Below are 19,140 nucleotides of genomic sequence, written 5' to 3'. Positions count from 1 at the left end.
TTGAAGCATCGCTTGGAAAGTGATTGACAGGTTGGTCACACTCGTCAAACATAGTGTTTGACAAGTGGGAGCAGCTTTTTACTATTGAGGCCGCCTATGCGGCTTCAATAGTAAAAGATAGAATGTTAAAATGCTAAAAAAAAATTAAAAAATCGGGTTATATTCACCTTCCGACGTCCCGCGCTGCCATCCCGGGCCTCAGCGTTCCCAGCGATGCCTTGCGAGACCTGTGATGATGTAGTCTCGCGTTGCTATAGCGATCTCGCGAGACCACGTCATCACAGGACCTTGCCGCAAGGCATTACTGGGAACGCTGAGGCCGGGAAGGCAGCGCGTGACGCCGGAAGGTAAATATACCCCGATTTTTTTTATTTTTTATTCTTTTTTTTTTACAGGGGTATGGTACCCAGGGCCTGGAGGACAGTCTCCTCAACTCCACACCGTGGGTACCAACCGCACATGAAACGCTTAACGTCGCGCATGGTAGGCATAGCCACATGCGGGAACTAAGCGATTCTCATGCATTCCTATGGGTGCGAAATCGCGACAATTCTTTGCGATTCCGCACAAAAGAATGACCATGCTGTGATTTTTTCCGCGATGCGATTCCGCCGCGGAAAAATGCGCAGCATTAGCACAGCATGTGCGGAATGCCATAGGAATGCATGGGGGGCGTTCTGTACACGATTTTTAAACGTTTAAGCAGCGTTTTCGTGCCGAAAATCGTGGCAAAAACGCTTAAAAATCGCTACGTGGGCACACAGCCTTAGGGTCCTGCCTCGTAGACCATAGATGATACAGTACTAAACCAACTCCACACTGTGCTCTCGGTCTCCATGTGGGATGACAGTGTGACACAACTCTTTTGCCCTCACAAGCCTTATCTGAAAGACCTGAAAAAACCCACAAACTTAAGATAGAAACAGTACTGGGTCCAGGCCCTTGTCTGCCTCCTACTGACACCTGACACTGAGCTAAAACTGATTAAAGGGAAGGTGCTGTCTTTTTTTCATAATTTAATGTAAAAAAGAAAATGGTATAAAAAGATATTGTCCCCTAAGCTTGACTCAGTGGTGTGTAGGGTTTATATTTTTATTGTATTAATGCAGCCACTGGGGGCTGCCATCTTACCTTTCTGGCTGCTGAACGACACTTTCCGTGCTCATTTACGGCAGTCCCTGGGCATAAGAGACAAGAGTCGGTTCCCGACCCCTATCTGTATCATTGCAGCAGCATCAGCTGTAAACTGGGCACGCCTCTGTGGGCAGCTCAATTCACAGCTATAGGTGTGGCTAGGCGCCATCTTATTAGAGCCCAGTGCTTTCCCTTTAGCTCCATTTACACTCTATTGCAAGCTCTGTGATGCAGGGCTTGGATGTTCACTCTGCACATACCAGCTGCAGGAGCGGATACAGGACAAGCTCCTGGAGTCCGAGCTGCTCTTTCCAAAACACCCGACCAGCTGCTGCCCCTGCTCCTGCAAAACACTTGGCCATCTGCTGGACGTCTAATCCTATCCTGTGTGATACTGTCTGCTGAACCGTGTATCTAATCCTCTACTGTGTGATATTGACTGCTAAGCCGTGTATCTAATCCTCTCCTGTGTGATACTGTCTGCTGAGCCGTGTATCTAATCCTATCCTGTGTGATACTGACTGCTGAGCCGTGTATCTAATCCTCCCCTGTGTGATACTGACTGCTGAGCTGTGTATCTAATCCTATCCTGTGTGATACTGTCTGCTGAGCCGTGTATCTAATCCTCTCCTGTGTGATACTGTCTGCTGAGCCGTGTATCTAATCCTATCCTGTGTGATACTGACTGCTGAGCCGTGTATCTAATCCTATCCTGTGTGATACTGCTGAGCTGTGTATCTAATCCTCTCCTGTGATACTGACTGCTGAGCCGTGTATCTAATCCTATCCTGTGTGATACTGACTGCTGAGCCGTGCATCTAAGCCTATCCTGTGTGATACTGTCTGCTGAGCTGTGTATCTAATCCTCTCCTGTGATACTGTCTGCTGAGCCGTGTATCTAATCCTATCCTGTGTGATACTGACTGCTGAGCCGTGAATCTAGTCCTATTCTGTGTGATACTGACTGCTGAGCCGTGTATCTAATCCTCCTGTGTGATACTGTCTGCTGAGCCGTGTATCTAATCCTATCCTGTGTGATTGTCTGCTGAGCCGTGTATCTAATCCTATCCCGTGTGATACTGCTCTCCTGAAATACTCTGTGCTGCTGTCACCCTGCTGGTTCTATGTGTGATCTACATGGTGGTATTGTGTATGATCTATATGGCGGTATCATGTTAGAACCCTATGGCAGTATTATCTGCTAAAAGGGGACCCATTCTAGGGTGGTTCTGGCTGAGCACCTGCACACGGGTCAGGGGTAATAGTTAGGTGCAGTCAGGGGAGGGCTGGTGAGGCAGCTGAAGAGAGGGGTCTCATTTTTATCGTTACTGTATGGCTATATTTCCCCCCATCCTGCTTTCACACATCACCAGGACAGGATCTGAGGAGGGGAATGGGGTCTTTGCATGCAAAGTCTGGATCAGAACAGGCCATCAATCAGCAGAAATGTTTCCTGGATTTCTGTGCTGCTGTCACCCTGCTCCTCCCCCATATATCTCCCTCTGTGCCCCCCCATAGACCAGCACACTGCTCTTCTGAAATACTCTGTGCTGCTGTTACCCTGCTCCCAGAATCCTTGTTGCCTGCCATCCTCAGTGACCGAAGACCCCATTCCTCTCCTCAGATCCTGTCCTGGCGATATGTGAAAGCGAGGCGACAGGGGCCAGATGTATGGTGGAAGGAGCAGGGCGACAGCAGCACAGAGTATTTCAGGAGAGCAGTGTGCTGGTCTATGGGGGGTCACAGAGGGAAATATATGGTGGAGGAGCAGGGTGACAGCAGCACATAGTATTTCAGGAGAGCAGTGTACTGGTCTGTGGGGGCACAGAGGGAGATATATGGGGGAGGAGCAGGGTGACAGCAGCACAGAGTATTTCAGGAGAGCAGTGTGCTGGTCTATGGGGGGGCACCCTGTTCGGTGCCAGGGATTGTACATAGAGCGCTGTGTTTTATACACCGTCTGCTTGTCTGCTCCACACAAATCCAGGAAACATTTCTGCTGATTGGTGGCCTGTTCTGATCCAGACTTTGCATGCAAAGACAGTCAGTAACTTTGCAGGCCCCATCAAAATGGCTGCTCACTGTGTTCCTAGATGTCATCCTCTCTTTTCCCTTAGCAAACAACCAGAAGGGGAGGAGAGGAGTGACACCACACCCATGTCAGCAGACTCCGCCCATAATTACTGCAGGGCAGTAATGTGAGCCAGTTGTACACTAGGTTTTTGTGCCAATTTTCAGTAGCTGCTCCCCCTAGTGTTAACAAGTGGAAATGTCAAACTTTTTAAAATTATTTTTCATATTTTACAAAATTAAAAACAAATGATAATATTTTTTTAGAAAATGTAAACATTAATTCACATTTTTTCAATTGCTGAAAATTTTTTTTTGGGATGGCACCTTCCCTTTAACTTTGTGTCGGTCGGTGTGTGTACACTGCGAGGGAGGAGCCAAGTTTTTGTTTGCCTAGTGTGAGCCTCCTAGTGGCAGCAGCATACAACAATGGTTTCCTGTGTCTCCCAGTAAAATGAGCGAGATTTTATGGTGAGTACCCAAAATCTTCATTTAAACACATCCAAATGTGTAACTTATTATTCAAAGATCTATTGATTTAAAATGTTGATTAAAATCAACTTTGTTTGTGGGAAAACCTCTATGTGAATCCCGTAGTGTTTCCGCTATCATTTGGAGGAACGTCATTTACTACAGATCTCCCTCTGTCTTCTAGCTACAAAGTGGCAACCAGAAATTTGATGGATCCCGAATTGTAAAATGTCAGTCCTGAGTGCCTATTATATGCAGAGCGCTGGGCAGGACAACAGTGCGGCCAGAAAGCGGGAAAGGTCTCATTTCCGCATCTGCCCAGCACACCGCTCTGAGCACCACGTACTGACCCGGGATCTGGCGTGTGTGTAGGCTGTTAGAAGATGTGAGGAGGAGCAGGGACTACGTCGGCGCTTCTCTGCCGCACAACGCCTAGTGGACGCCTCGCTCCCGATTGCTATGTGGTGCAAGAAAAGGTTTGACAAAGACGGTGATTGCTAGAGCCTGATTTCTGATGTTCTCCCAGACTGTATGCCCAGTGATTGGGCTCAAATGTTAGTGACCGCCTTCCGATATGTTCAGGTTCTCTAGCGGTGTCATACAAAGCCGCTTTATTTCTTATGTTACACCCTGTATTGTTGAGGCTTCAGCGTGATCCAGCTGTTCTTGTCTCCAATTTCACAGTACTCTGCTCCACCAGTCTCCTGACGGTATTGTCCTCAGTACTGACGATTACTTCTGCAAGGAAAATGGATACACCTACCATGTTAAGTTGCTCGGGGATGCCCATAGCTGGAATCAAAACAGAGGTACGTGACCTATACTGGGGCCAGATGTAGAGGAACGCTTTATTCATTGTGTAGAGCTCTAGATGCCGTGTCTAGTCTGGATCCGGTACTTTATGCTGGCAGTACCGGCTGTATAGGTATCGCCTGTGGAGCCTACAGCAGTCATCTACTGTCCTGTAGAGTCGTTGGTGGCGTGTGCTGGCAACCGGCAGAAGATGAAAGCTGATGTCCAGCGCAGCACGGGTGAACATTGCCAACCATACGGCTAGGGAGATAAGTTGCAAACATTTTAGCCCAGTTGGATTTTTTGCGACATGCTGGTCTCAATGCTGCAGTGCAATGATCTTCGGCAATGTGACCTGTACCATGGCCAAAATCACTGAGTAGCCCCAACTTGCAGTTTTATTTTCTATCAATAAACGGATCTGATTGGGGAAGGAGATGAGGTGTTCCCTCCTTTCTTGTATCTCCCTTATATTGATGGACTATTCTAAGAATACCCCTTCAATATTGAAATTCAGGAAAAATAATTAGCTAATAATGTATAAAGCAAACCTAATTATCCCTTTTTCATATTATTTACTCTTGCATGGATTTTTTTGTTTTGGCTGAGAATCTTACAGCTTTACTGAAGATGTAGGTCTGTTCTCAGACTCTGGTAAAAGGAACTACTGAGGAACATTAATATTCTTCCTGGAAATCTCAGCGCCTAAAGTGCTCCACTGAGACCTTTCTGGCCTCAATACTACCTCTTTTCTGGCACGTTATGCTGTAGAGAGAGAAAATACTGCACACCATAATCCACTGTATTTTCTGTAATGTGAAAAGTCTGAGCGATCTGTTCTCCTGTAAGCTTGAAATTATTTGTACTTTAGCCAGAAGGGCGCTGGATGACGGAAGGACTCCTGTTGTTATCGATAACACGAATATCCAGGGCTGGGAAATGAAGCCGTACGTACAGATGGTGAGGATCCTGGACTGTTCAGTGACAGCAGAGAACACTCGGATCTGCAGAAAACTGCTCATTTAACTTTAACACCTTTTTTTTTTTTTCCCACCCCCGCTAGGCTGTAGACAGAGGCTATGATGTAGAATTTTTGGAGCCAGATACCTGGTGGAAAGATGACGTTCAAGAACTGGAAAAGTAAGATTTTGTTTATGGCAATAAGCAGCACTTGGGACCCCTCTCTATGAGCCAAAATGGATAGTGGCTTCTGCTCTGGTGGTCCTGGCTTATTCATGCCAAATTCAAATGTCTGGTAATGTTGCAAATGTTTAGTCAGATGCGGCTTCTATTTGCTGATCCTCTGCGCAGGAAAGTACAGATGGCCACATTCACTTGAATTGGGTCATCGTGCTGTTTCGCGCACAGTGCTTGGTCAGGAGAACAGCCTTGGAGGAATAGCTTTCATGTTTGACTTGCTCCTAGTTAGACTGGGTGCAAGTGTCTGACAAGGACTTTGTATATTCAGTCATAGCACTCAAGTTTGGAAGGAAATTAACACTAAATTTTTCCTTCTCCTACCTTTTGTTTTCTCTCCCCTTCTTCCAAGTGTGAATTTTTTTTTTTTTTGCCTCAGCACATGTATGAGGAATTTATGTATTTCTTTTGTGGATGAGGTGTAGTTTTACTATTCACTTTAACAATAAAGGGAATCTGTCACCCCTTTTTTCGACTATGAGCTGCCGGTACTGACATCAGGGGCTTATCTACAGCATTCTGTAATGCTGTAGATAAGCCCCCGATGTAACCTGAAAGATAAGAAAAAAGAGATTATACTCACCCGGGGGGTCCGGTCCGGCACCTCCCATCTTCTAACTGTGACGTCCTCTTCTTTGCTGCCTGTCGTGACTCCGGCGCAGGCGCAATGCTCTGCCCTATTGAGGGCAGAGCAGAGTCCTGCAGTGTGCAGGCGCCGGGAGAGGCCGGCGCCAGCGCACTGCAGTATTTTCCTCTGCCCTCAACAGGGCAGACCAGTGCACCTACGCCGGAGCCACGACAGGCAGCAAAGAAGAGGACGTCACAGTTAGAAGATGGGAGGTGCCGGACCGGACCGCAACACCCATCGGACCAAAACCGGACCCGGACCGCCCCTGGGTGAGTATAATGTAGCTCCTTTTTCTTCTCTTTCAGGTTACATCGGGGGCTTATCTACAGCATTACAGAATGCTGTAGATAAGCCCCTGATGGTGGTGCCGGCAGCTCATAGGGCAAAAAATAGGTGACAGATTCTCTTTAAAGGTATGTGCACACAATCTAGTGTTGCTGCGGGTTTGACGCCATGTATTTATGCAGTGTCAAACCCGCAACGTCCAGATGTTACAGCATAGTGGATGGGATATCTAGAAATGCCATGTCCACTATGTGTCCACAGATGCCTGCAGATCACCCGTGTAGACTGACATGTGGTGCTTCTTTCCAGACCGCAGCATGTGAATTTCTCTTGCAGAGACACTAATTTCACCAACAGAATGTACTGGACACGGTGAATCTGCACGGTTCAGTGATCACATGCGGATCTACCTGTGTTCAATAAACGGCAGAGCTGCGTCCAAAGCGCTGCTGCTTCCAAATTGTGTGCACCCTGTGACAACAAGGCCAGATCCCCACTGATCAACAAGTTTCGCCTATCTTGTGCATAGGCGATAAATAATTTTCACTGGACAATACCTTTAATGTACTAAAAAAAAAAAAAAAAAAAAAAAAAGGTTGGGTGATATAGTGGGAGAGAAAAAGCACAATTCCACCACTTTTTTTTTTTTTTTTTTGGTTTAATTTTTATGGTGTTTGAGAGGTAAACGTGACCCGACAACATTGTTCTTCAGGCCAGTACGATTACTGCAATACTAAACTTGTAGCCTTTTTTTTTTTTAATTTTTCATTTAGTGACAAAAACTAAAACTAATTCAGATCCTTGCCAAAAAAAAGTAGTGTGGTTTGTGTCATTTTCTGAGATGCGTAACACTATTTTTCTTTTTATACAGTTCTCTAAGACCTTGTTCTTGTGTGGTTAGCTAACATTCTCTGGTACATATGACATGTTGATAGCTATAAAATTGGATTATTTTTAAGGGGTTTGATATGTGTCAACTAAAAAAAAAAAAGGGCACTTTGATTTTTTTTTTTTCCCCTCTTTACAACAATTGCCATAATTATTTTTTATAGATCAAAATATTACAGGTGTGGTGATGCCTCATATACCGTATTTGTTTTCATTTATTTTTAAAATGGGGGAAAAAGTGATTCAAGCTGCTTTTGCTTTTTGTAGTTTTTACTGTAGTGTTTTTTTTTTTTTTGTTTCAGTTATACTTCATTTATTTAGCCCTGTAGCTGAGCTTTATGGGGGTAGAAAAATGGGTAGTGAAATAGAAGAAAGATGGCAGTGATGTTCTCTGTCTATTCCATCCCGCAATCACATTGAAGGAGTGGGAGTGATGGTTGCCAGAATGGTTGCCTGACACAATCACTCCACTTAAGATTAGAGATTAAAAGCGGCATTTAGGTGGTTAGCACCCAGCTCTGATCACTGCTGACAGAGGCAGGGAATGGCTGTATAACACAGCTGTAACCCACTGTGCATGGCGCTCCACACACACATATCCATAGTGTGAGTTGCATGTACCTCACACTTTTGGAAGGAGTTAAAATGTGGCAAATGGCTGGGGGTTTCCAATATTAAAAGGGACATGCCCACTTTGTGCAAAATTTTCCAGAATACATAGTGTGTACTCAGCATTTTGTGTAGATTATATCTCTAAGTACTTTGCATTGCTTATTTTCAATTCGTTACCGCCAACTGCATTAATCCAGAGCTGCATTCACAGTTCTGTTAGTTGTTGAAGTAAATTCTTTGAATTTGTCTCTTTTTCAGGAGGAACACACACAGAGTCCCAAGAGACAAAATTTCCCAAATGTTGGACCGATATGAGCATGATATGACTGTCCATGTGGTCATAAACTCGGTGGAACCCCGTCGTGTTCGCTCTAACCGTCCACCTCCGGAGGCCCCGCCGAGGTGGGGAGCCTCTTTTGACTGTTCACACAACAGCTCATCATTCCATAGCAGATAACAGTCAGCAGTCTGCTAAAGAGCTAGCAGATAAAACAGCCATGAAATTCCAGAAGTCGGATCAATTTTTTTTTTTTTCTGCTAGCATATGATACCTTCCCATATCCAATCCCCACAAACTTTTTTCTTTAATTTATTAATTTACAGATGCACAAAAGCATTGTCTGGCAGATTTTATGCCACTAACCTTTTTATTTTAAAAGATCATTATGGTGCAAGCCAAACTCTATTCTGTAAAAATGTATTTTAATAAGACTCTCAGGGCTAGTTCCCTTTTGTCTCTCGTGTTTACGAAAGGCGACTTATTTTTATCAGTAACTGTTTTATTTCTTGAGTTTTGGAAAACGGCACAGGATTTTAAATACTTCTCCATAAACGTTTTCTTTGTTAAAAAAAAAAAATAAAATAAAATAAAAAAAATGAATAAAAGGAGCCTCTGATAATATATTTAGTACTTGGCTTTATATAAAATGCATATTAATTTATTTTGCTTATTGAAAATAAATTCCATATTCTCTTAAGATGACTTAAGTCATGCAATTATATAATGGTAAGGTACTTACTATACATTCCCTGTAAATTAGCCTAAAGGGAGCTTTCCCAAGATAGATGCTTATCGATCCATAGTTCTACTTTTTGCACTTTATTTTACAGTCACAGAAGTTAATTAACAGTCTCCAAAATAAATAATTTTCAAAATATATAAAACTTTTTTAAAATGCAGCAGATGTGGTAGTACGTGATGAAAATGAGTACACTCTCTTCCAGAATCTGGTCAGAACATTAGACCAAGTGTCCAGCACTGCTCCCATTACCCACTTCTCATGCAACATATAAGTATCAGAACTGCATGATGTAATGCCACATATAAACTGTTTGTGCAGGTTTTTTCATATGTAGAAAAGTTATTTTTTATGGTGTAGCAAAGTTACGTAGGACTGGCTAGCTTTAACCAAGAACCAGGAAATTGGCTCACCTTGTGTCAGTCTGCTTGATGTTGAGCAGAGTAGAGAGTGTTTTGAAGCTAGTGAGTGACCAGCTAAAATGTGAGCTGTAGCTGGGGGGGAGAGACAAGCCAGGGTCTCTCTCTGAATGGAGACTGCAAGGGTCAGCTAGGAAAGCTGAGGAGTCTGTGTGTTGGAGCTACAGAGTAATGTTTGGAAGCTGCAGCCAGTTGAGTATGAACTGTTATGGAGTTGAACACCTCTGTTTAGTGATGGAAGCTGCTGGAGCTCAGACTGAAGGTGATACAGAGACTGGTAGGATCTTACATCTTCTGTGTATAAAGTTTGCTCTAGGAGAAAAGACTGTAATCGGTTCAAGTGAGAATGCACTGACACACACGTTGCTGAACTATTTATTTCCTGTTATACCTTTTGCCCAGAAAAGGCTGTTTTTGGGTTTGAACCCCTTGGAGTTTTATGAAAACAATAAAACTGCACGTTTGGATCAAACCATTTTGCCTGTGTGAATGCTATCTAATGCCTACATGAGAGCATGAATCTCTACAATTTTAGGAATAAATCAGGTCCTCTTTAAAGGGGTTTTTCTGTTTGTGACATTTATGACCTATCCACAGAATAGGCCATAAAAATCCACTAGTTTCAGTGTCTCGCCTCTGGGACCTTCAGTTAGGTCCAGAAATATTTGGACAGTGACACAAGTTTTGGCATTTTAGCTGTTTACCAAGACATATTCAAGATACTGTTGTATAATCAATATGGGCGTAAAGTACTGACTCTTGACTTTAATTTAAGGGAATTCATATCTTAATTGGAGTAAGAGTTTAGGAATTACAGCTCTTTAATATGTAGCTGCGTCTTTTTAAAGGGACCAAAGGTAATTGGACAGTTATCTCAAAAGCTCTTTAATGGGCTGCATATGCTTTTCCCTTGTTAATCCATCATCAATTAAGCAGGTAAGGAGTCTGGAGCTGATTCCAGGTGTGGTATTTGCAACATGGGGTCAGAGGAGCTCTCAATGGAAGAGAAACAAACCATTATTAGAATGGAAGAAATCCATCAAAGAGCATAGATGTTAGGAGTGGCTAAATCAAAGGTTTGGTACATTCTGCAGAAAAAAAAAAGAAAGCACACTGGTGAGCTTGGGAACTCAGAAAGGCCTGGTCGTCAACAGAAGACAACTGTGGTGGATAAGCGCAGAATCCTTTCAATGATGAAGAAAAACCCATTCACAACATCTAACCTAGTGAAGAACACTCTCCAGGAAGTGTGTGTTTCAGTATCTAAGTCTACCATAAAGAGAAGACTTCATAAGCGCAAAGACAGAGGGTTCACCACAAGGTGCAAGCCATTAATCAGCCTTAAAAAAAAAAAAAAAAAAAAAAAGCCAGATTAGACTTTGCCGAAAAAAACATCTAAAGAAGACAGCCCAGTTCTGGAAAATCATGAAACTAAGCTAAACCTGTACCAGAATTGTAAGAAGAAGAAAGTATGGAGAAGGCTTGGAAGGGCTCTTCATCCAAAGCACAGCACATACTCTGTAAAACATGGAGACACTAATGGCATGGGCGAGCGTGGCTTCTAATTACACTGGGTTACTAGTGTTTATTGATGTGACTGAAAACAGAAGCATCCAGATTAATTCTGAAGTGTACAGGGCAATACTTTCTGCTCAGATTCAACCAGATGCAGCAAGCTTGAATGGACGGCACTTCATGGCTTCGGCGGTGATCAAATGGTGTGAGACACCGAAGCACTTTGGTGTCTTCTTCTCGTGGGATAGCAAACTCACATGGGAGAATATGGATGTCTGCATTGTGGATTTGGTAGGCTGTTGGCTACTGGTGACTAATTCTAGGCACTCCCAACAGTTTTTTGTCACTGTTTAGTGCAGTCCCCCCCCCCCCCCCTTTGTCTTTTTCGGTCACAATGTCTGAGTCTAGAGAGGACCAGACACGCCCTCTAGCGTAGCCTCTACTTGTCACTTCCTATGCTTGTGTGACCTGTAATAGTAAGTTTTCCACTGGTTAGTCTGTGGCCTATTGTACCGCCTGTACCCCTTGTACAAATGCTACTTACTTTGGAGCAATCTGAGGCGTCATAGGAACAGTTTCTATTTAAAGTTTGGTTTATTTCAGTCCTTATAAACCACATCACAGGAAACTCAAATACAGCCCTTGTCTGACATAATATTAAACAAGTCCATACAGTAGTGCAGGTTGGCCCACCTGGCTAAGAGTCCAGCTTCTTAGTGCTTTTAACAATGTCACTCAATCCAGGAGATCTGCACTCCTCCAAGTTAACCACACCAAGGGGTGGAGATATGGTGAGCAGCCTTTCAGCTGCTCATAATCAACCTGTCATAGCCAATTAACCCCTTTTAGTCCTATATGCACTAAAGTATTACTCCAAGTTCATCCCCTATGTGTCTAACAGCCACTTTACATACCCCCCCTCTGCTAAAGCCGTGGGCTTGGCATCTTCTACCACTAGACACAGCATTCTCGAGAGGGCATCGCCATTACCATGTAACTCCCAGCTCTATGTTCTACATGGAAGTGGAAACCCTGCAGGGCTAGAAACCAGCGGGTAACACCAGCATTTTTCCCCTTTTTCTTCCTCATTCACCTGAGTGGGCCGTGGTCTGACACTAATTTAAATTCTCGCCCTAAGAGCATCGCAGTGTGTTCACTGCCCACTTTATGGCCAGTCATACCATTTCTACAATGGAATAATTTTTCTCACATGCCAACAGTTTTGTACTTGGGTAGAGAACAGGATGCTCCTCTCTGTGTATCCTAAGAGAGGACCGCTCCTAATCCAAATTCTGAGGCGTCCGTTTGGAGTACAAATTACTTTTTTAAGTCGGGGGTAATCAGGACTTGCTTACACAGAGCTACTTCCAGTTCTTGAAAGGCTGTCTCCGACGTCCATTTGGCCATGCCTGATTTGTTCCCATAAAGAGGTTGGTCAGGGGTGCTGTCACCATGGCAAAGTTTGGAATGAACCTCCTGTAGTACCCCACGATTCCCTAACTTGTTTTTTTTTTTAGTAGTTTCGGCCAGTTCTGGATTGTGTCCATGTTATCGATCTGGGGTTTGATTTTGGCTCTCCATGTTACATATCTAAGGTATTTAGCCTCCTCTTTCCCGATGGTACATTTTTCTGGATTTATAGATAACCTTGCCTTCCTGAGAGTATCCCACCACGCCTGGTTATTTACCAGATGACTTCACCATTCCAGGCTGAAGATTACCATATTGTACAGGTATACCACAGTGTAATTCTTATGGGGTGCAAGGATCTGGTCCATGGCCCTCTGGAAGGTGGCGGGAGCTCCTTGCAGTCCGAATGGCATCCGGACATATTGGAAGCAACAATCTTTTCCTTGGCTTCTTGTGACATGGAGATATGCCAGCATCCTTTTTAAGACCCAAGTTGTTTATGCACCTTGCTGGTCCAAGTCTCTCAATCAGCTCATTGACATGTGGCATCGGATATGTGTTGGAGATTTCACTCAGCTTCCGAAAATCATGGCTGAATCTCCATTCTACATCGGGTTTTGGAACAAGGACAATTCTGGTTAGATCACCTGCTCTTTTAGATTCTTCCATGACACAGAGATTCAGCATACTTCACTTCCTTGGAGGTTTCTATTAATCTCATCCATTGTGCTTGTACTGTGTCACGCTCGTGCCTTGGCTGATTGGCGAGAGCCAGGGGGTTGTGGCCCCACTGTGCCACAAACCAGACTACCCTGGAAGGGGCGTGACTATGACAGCTACCTCGGTCTTCGCTGGAGCCTCTGATGGTGAGGTCAGGCTTGTGCAGCAGGTAGCTGCTGGGTGCCACTCCAGGATGGTGTCTGGCTGTGGCTGCTGATCCCACTCGGGGACAAGTCACTTGGACAGGTGCTACAGATAGGCAAGCAGGCACGGCTTGGAGACCCCAGGCAAGCAGGCACGGCTTGGAGACCCCGGGCAAGCAGGCACGGCTTGGAGACCCCGGGCAAGCAGGCACGGCTTGGAGACCCCGGGCAAGCAGGCACGGCTTGGAGACCCCGGGCAAGCAGGCACGGCTTGGAGACCCCGGGCAAGCAGGCACGGCTTGGCGACACGGGGCAGGCTGGTGTGTATGAAGGAACAGATAGGGACCTGTTCACACAGCAGGAGCGAGTACTGGCCTGAAGTAATGGAATATGGCGGGACAGGTTTGGACCTGTTCACACGGGAGGAGCAGGTATGGATACAGGCAGGAGTGCGGAGCAGGCAGAGCTTGCAAGGGTGCGGAGCAGGCAGAGCTTGCAAGGGTGCAGAGCACAGACAGGGAGGACACAGGGAAAGACACAGCAGGGAAAGAACCAAAGACAAGGAGGTAGGGGTAGGACAGAGTTCAGACAAGGTACAGGGACATAGACTCAAGGACCAGGATATACTGTCTCCTGAAAGGCGGACGGAGGTACTAGGCAAGACAAGGTCAGGAGCTATAGCACAGAGACCAGGATATTCAGCCTCCTGGAGGGCAGACAGGCACAAGACAAAGCTAGGAGTGTAGCCTCCAGAGAAGGAGAAACACAGAACAGGGCCTGGCTTACTCAGCAGCAAAACACTGAGTTTAGACATTGCTCAGGCAATGTTCCAGTGGGTGGGGCAGCCCTAAATAGTAGAGAGCTCTAGGTAATTGGTCAGGGACACATTAGCCAGGTGCACCCTGACTCCATAAGAAGCAGAGAGTTCAGGTGCCGCCCCCCTATACACACAGTCAGGAAACATGAACACAGCAGATAGGAGATAACAGGGACAGAGAATGGAGCTGGCAGTATACAGAAATCACAGCATGGCCTGGAGCAGTGAGCAAGTTGGTGAGTGGGAATGGGAGGCCATGCAGCCATGCCAGCAGGGTTGTTACATACTGTATGGGAGGGATCTTTTCTCGCATTATAGTTTCCATCTGGGAATTTTACCACCATGCTAGAAGGGTAAAACGCAGCATAGATGGAAACACAGCCTTAAATGCTACTATGGTTTATTTAGGGTTTTCAGTTCTGTTTTTGCATTGAATGCCTAGAATAATTAATATTTGCTGTTTTTGTAATTTATTACTATATGAATTGAACTTTGCTGGTCTTCTGGAGATTTTATGCTTAGTAATTCAAGCAATGTACATGGGATATTGAGGTAAGAGTTATTTGAAGAGGTTTTCCAAGCACAAAGATTTTTGAATCATTGTAAAGCCTGTCAGAAATTAAGAAACGTTATAATTTACATGCTGTTAAAATTCTCTTTTTGTTCCTGAGATGTGACAAGTGGTGATGTGACCTCCAGCTCATGTTTTCAAAGCAGGCAGCGCCGATATTTTCCGTGTCTACTTTGAATGGCTCAGCCAGCACCTCTACCATGATCTCAGAACAGATATAATGGGGGTCGTGGCCTGTGATACTTGGCAAGTTTACAGTGACTGAGGATGTGCACAGAGAGGGAGAGCACATTGCAGGTTCCACAGAGAACAAGTAATCTTAGTAGCTTGTGACTTAAGCCAGATGGGATGCTCCAGAGTGCTAGATGACATTAAAATAAATGACTACTCTACATTGCACATTTCTCCCTTGCAGTTCACTGAGCCAGCGTTAGCATGTGTAGCGTTAGCATGCATGGTATTACTAACTGCAACAGAGTGTTAGGGTCACAAATACGCGGAGTGGGAGTAATGTTATAAAGAAGAAAAAGTGAGCAGCGGCTTATCCATCTTGAGGCTAAGATTCTCAGGATGCTGCCTTGTAAATGGTAAGCTCGGTTCTGCTCCCATATCTCTGTAGTAAGCTCGGTTCTGCTCCCATATCTCTGTAGTAAACTGGTTCTGCTCCCATATCTCTGTAGTAAGCTCTGTTCTGCTCCCATATCTCTGTAGTAAACGCGTTCTGCTCCCTTATCTCTAGTAAACGCGTTCTGCTTCCTTATCTCTAGTAAGCTCGGTTCTGCTCCCATATCTCTGTAGTAAGCTCAGTTCTGCTCCCATATAGCTGTAGGAAGCTCGGTTCTGCTCCTATATCTCTGTAGTAAGCTCTGTTCTGCTCCTATATCTCTGTAGTAAACGCGTTCTGCTCCCTTATCTCTGTAGTAAGCTCGGTTCTGCTCCCATATCTCTGTCGTAATCTCGGTTCTGCTCTCATATCTCTGTAGTAAGCTCTGTTCTGCTCCCATATCTCTGTAGTAAGCTCTGTTCTGCTCCCATATCTCTGTAGTAAGCTCTGTTCTGCTCCCATATCTCTGTAGGAAGCTCGGTTCTGCTCCCATATCTCTGTAGGAAGCTCGGTTCTGCTCCCATATCTCTGCAAGAAGCTTGGTTCTGCTCCCCGTATCTCTGCAGGAAACTCGGTTCTGCTCCTCATATCTCTGCAGGAAGCTCGGTTCTGCTCCCCATATCTCTGCAGGAAGCTCGGTTCTGCTCCCCATATCTCTGCAGGAAGCTTGGTTCTACTCCCATATCTCTGTAGGAAGCTCTGTTCTGCTCCCATATCTCTGTAGGAAGCTCTGTTCTGCTCCCATATCTCTGTAGGAATCTTGGTTCTGCTCCCTGTATCTCTGCAGGAAGCTTGGTTCTGCTCCCCGTATCTCTGCAGGAAACTCTGTTCTGCTCATATCTCTGCAGGAAGCTTGGTTCTGCTCCCATATCTCTGTAGGAAGCTTGGTTCTGCTTCCTGTATCTCTGCAGGAAGCTTGGTTCTGCTCCCATATCTCTGTAGGAAGCACGGTTCTGCTCCCCATATCTCTGTAGGAAGCTCGGTTCGGCTCCCATATCTCTGTAGGAAGCTCGGTTCGGCTCCCATATCTCTATAGGAAGCTCGGTTCTGCTCCCATATATCTGTAGGAAGCTCGGTTCTGCTCCATATCTGTAGGAAGCTCGGTTCTGCTCCCATATATCTGTAGGAAGCTCGGTTCTGCTCCCATATATCTGTAGGAAGCTCGGTTCAGCTCCCATATCTCTGTAGGAAGCTTGGTTCTGCCCCCTTATCTCTGTAGTAAGCTCGGTTCTGCTCCCTTATCTGTGTAGTAAGCTCGGTTCTGCTTCCTTATCTCTGTAGTAAGCTCGGTTCTGCTCCCTTATCTGTGGTGTAGTAAGCTCGGTTCTGCTTCCTTATCTGTGTAGTAAGCTCGGTTCTGCTCCAATATATCTGTAGGAAGCTTGGTTCTGCTCCCTTATCCCTGTAATAAGCTTGGTTCTGCCCCCTTATCTCTGTAGTAAGCTCGGTTCTGCTCCCTTATCTGTGTAGTAAGCTCGGTTGTGCTCCCATATCTGTGTAGTAAGCTCGGTTCTGCTTCCTTATCTCTGTAGGAAGCTTGGTTCTGCCCCCTTATCTCTGTAATAAGCTTGGTTCTGCCCCCTTATCTCTGTAGTAAGCTCGGTTCTGCTCCCTTATCTGTGTAGGAAGCTTGGTTCTGCCCCCTTATCTCTGTAATAAGCTTGGTTCTGCCCCCTTATCTCTGTAATAAGCTTGGTTCTGCCCCCTTATCTCTGTAGTAAGCTCGGTTCTGCTCCCTTATCTGTGTAGTAAGCTCGGTTCTGCTTCCTTATCTCTGTAGTAAGCTTTCAGTTTCCTTATCTATGTAGTTTCCTTATCTACTGTAGTTCTGTTACAGTACCTATGTAGGCAGTAAGCTTGATTTTGATCCCATTTCTATGCTGCAAGCTTCATTCTGTTTCCATACCTATGTACCGGCCTGTTTTTAAAGCATGTTATCTCTGTTGCTTTAATGCAACGGCCAGAGATAAGTAGGGCCGAGGTGGGCCACTGCAACTAGAGGGCCACTGCCTTGTGATTGTCCCCCAGGCTAACAAGTGTCAGCCAGCCCCTGGAGGAAGGGGAGCTAATCAGCCCTACCCCAATAAAATAAAGGCAGTGGAGGGCTTCTTTCAGGAACAGCAAGATCATTTTTTATTTTATGCTCAGAAAACATCTTTAATCTATTAATGCTTTAATTGTTATCTTAGTCTTGATCATAGTTTACGTTGTGTGATTGTAGATTTATATACAATGTTGTATCTTGTGCTTGGTTTTTCTACTATGTGAGCATCAAATTTTATTCCTACAGGTTCTTACTATAAAGTACCAACGAGGAATTATGAGAGAAAGGGAATTCATAGTAGCAGTGTACCTTAAATTACACATAATAAATATATGTATGTGTATATACAGGTGCTTCTCACAAAATTAGAATATCATCAAAAAGTTAATTTATTTCAGTTCAGCACAAAATCTGAAACTCATATATTATATAGAGTCATTACAAACAGAGTGATGTATTTCACGTGTTTATTTCTGTTAATGATGATTATGGCTTACAGCCAATGAAAACCCAAAAGTCATTATTAAACTAGAATAATTAACAAAAACACCTGCAAAGGCTTCCTAAGCGTTTAAAAAGGTCCCATAGTCTGTTTCAGTAGGCTCCACAATCATGGGGAAGACTGTTGATTTGACAGATGTCTAGAAGGCATTAACACACTCCACAAGGAGGGTAAGCCACAAAAGGTCATTGCTAAAGAAGATGGCTGTTCAGAGTGCTGTATCCAAGCATATTAATGGAAAAGTTGAGTGGTAGGAAAAAGGTGCACAAGCAGCCGGGATAACTGCAGCGTTGAAAGGATTGTTAAGAAAAGGTCATTCAAAAATTTGGGGGAGATTCACAAGGAGTGGACTGCTGCTGGAGTCATTGCTTCTATAGCCACCACACAAAGACTTACCCAGGACTTGGGCCACAAGTGTTGCATTCCTTGTGACAAGCCACTCATGACCAATAGACAACGCCAGAAGCGTCTTACCTGGGCCAAGGAGAAAAAGAACTGGAGTGTTGCTCAGTGGTCCAAGGTGTTGTTTTCAGATGATCGTAAATTTAGCATTTCATTTGGAAACCAAGGTCCCAGAGTCTGGAGGAAGAGTGGAGAGGCCACAATCCAAGCTGCTTAAGCTCTAGTGTGAAGTTTCCATAATCAGTGATGGTTTGGGGAGCCATGTCATCTGCTGGTGTAGGCCACTGTATTTTATCAAGACCAAAGTCAGAGCAGCCTTCTACTAGGAAATTTTAGAGCACTTCATGCTTCCCTCTGTCAACAAGCTTTTTGGAGATGGAAATTTCATTTTCCAGCAAGACTTGGCACCTTTCCACACTGCCAAAAGTACAGTGGGTACAGAAAGTATTCAGACCCCTTTAGATTTTTCACTCTTTGTTTCATTGCAGCCATTTGGTAAATTAAAAAAAGTTCATTTTTTTCCTCATTGATGTACACTCTGCACACCATCTTGACTGAAAAAAAACAAATGTAATTTTTGCAAAATTATTAAAAAAGAAAAACCAAAATATCACATGGTCATAAGTATTCTGACCCTGGGCTGAGACACTCATTTAAGTCACATGCTGCTCATATCCTTGTGATCCTCCTTGGGATGGTTCTGCTCCTTCATTGGAATCCAGCTGTGTTTAATTAAACTGATAGGACTTGATTTGTAAAGGCACACACCTGTCTATATAAGACCTCACAGTTCATGTCAGACAAAATGAGAATCATGAGGTCAAAGGAACTGGCCAAGGAGCTCAGAGACAGAATTATGGCAAGGCACAGATCTGGCCAAGGCTACAAAAGAATTTC

General features: G+C 44.6%; 1 protein-coding gene across 3 annotated transcripts in view; it reads left to right on the top strand.

Annotated features, from left to right (window-relative positions):
* The window catches only part of LOC141096518 (uncharacterized), a 55,221-nt gene that overhangs the window by 21,365 nt on the left and 14,716 nt on the right, over nucleotides 1–19,140 (top strand). For all 3 annotated transcript variants that reach the window (XM_073583191.1, XM_073583192.1, XM_073583190.1), the window contains 4 exons: nucleotides 4,360–4,484; nucleotides 5,339–5,427; nucleotides 5,531–5,607; nucleotides 8,336–8,479. In XM_073583191.1, the coding sequence (XP_073439292.1) occupies nucleotides 4,360–4,484; nucleotides 5,339–5,427; nucleotides 5,531–5,607; nucleotides 8,336–8,479 (435 nt within the window). The remainder of the gene's footprint in view (nucleotides 1–4,359; nucleotides 4,485–5,338; nucleotides 5,428–5,530; nucleotides 5,608–8,335; nucleotides 8,480–19,140) is intronic.

This window comes from Dendrobates tinctorius, unplaced genomic scaffold (genome assembly GCF_039654945.1).
Source record: "Dendrobates tinctorius isolate UK_male_01 unplaced genomic scaffold, ASM3965494v1 ptg000075l, whole genome shotgun sequence".
In the NCBI taxonomy this organism is placed as follows: domain Eukaryota; kingdom Metazoa; phylum Chordata; class Amphibia; order Anura; family Dendrobatidae; genus Dendrobates; species Dendrobates tinctorius.
This window is presented reverse-complemented; position numbering and strand designations above follow the sequence as displayed.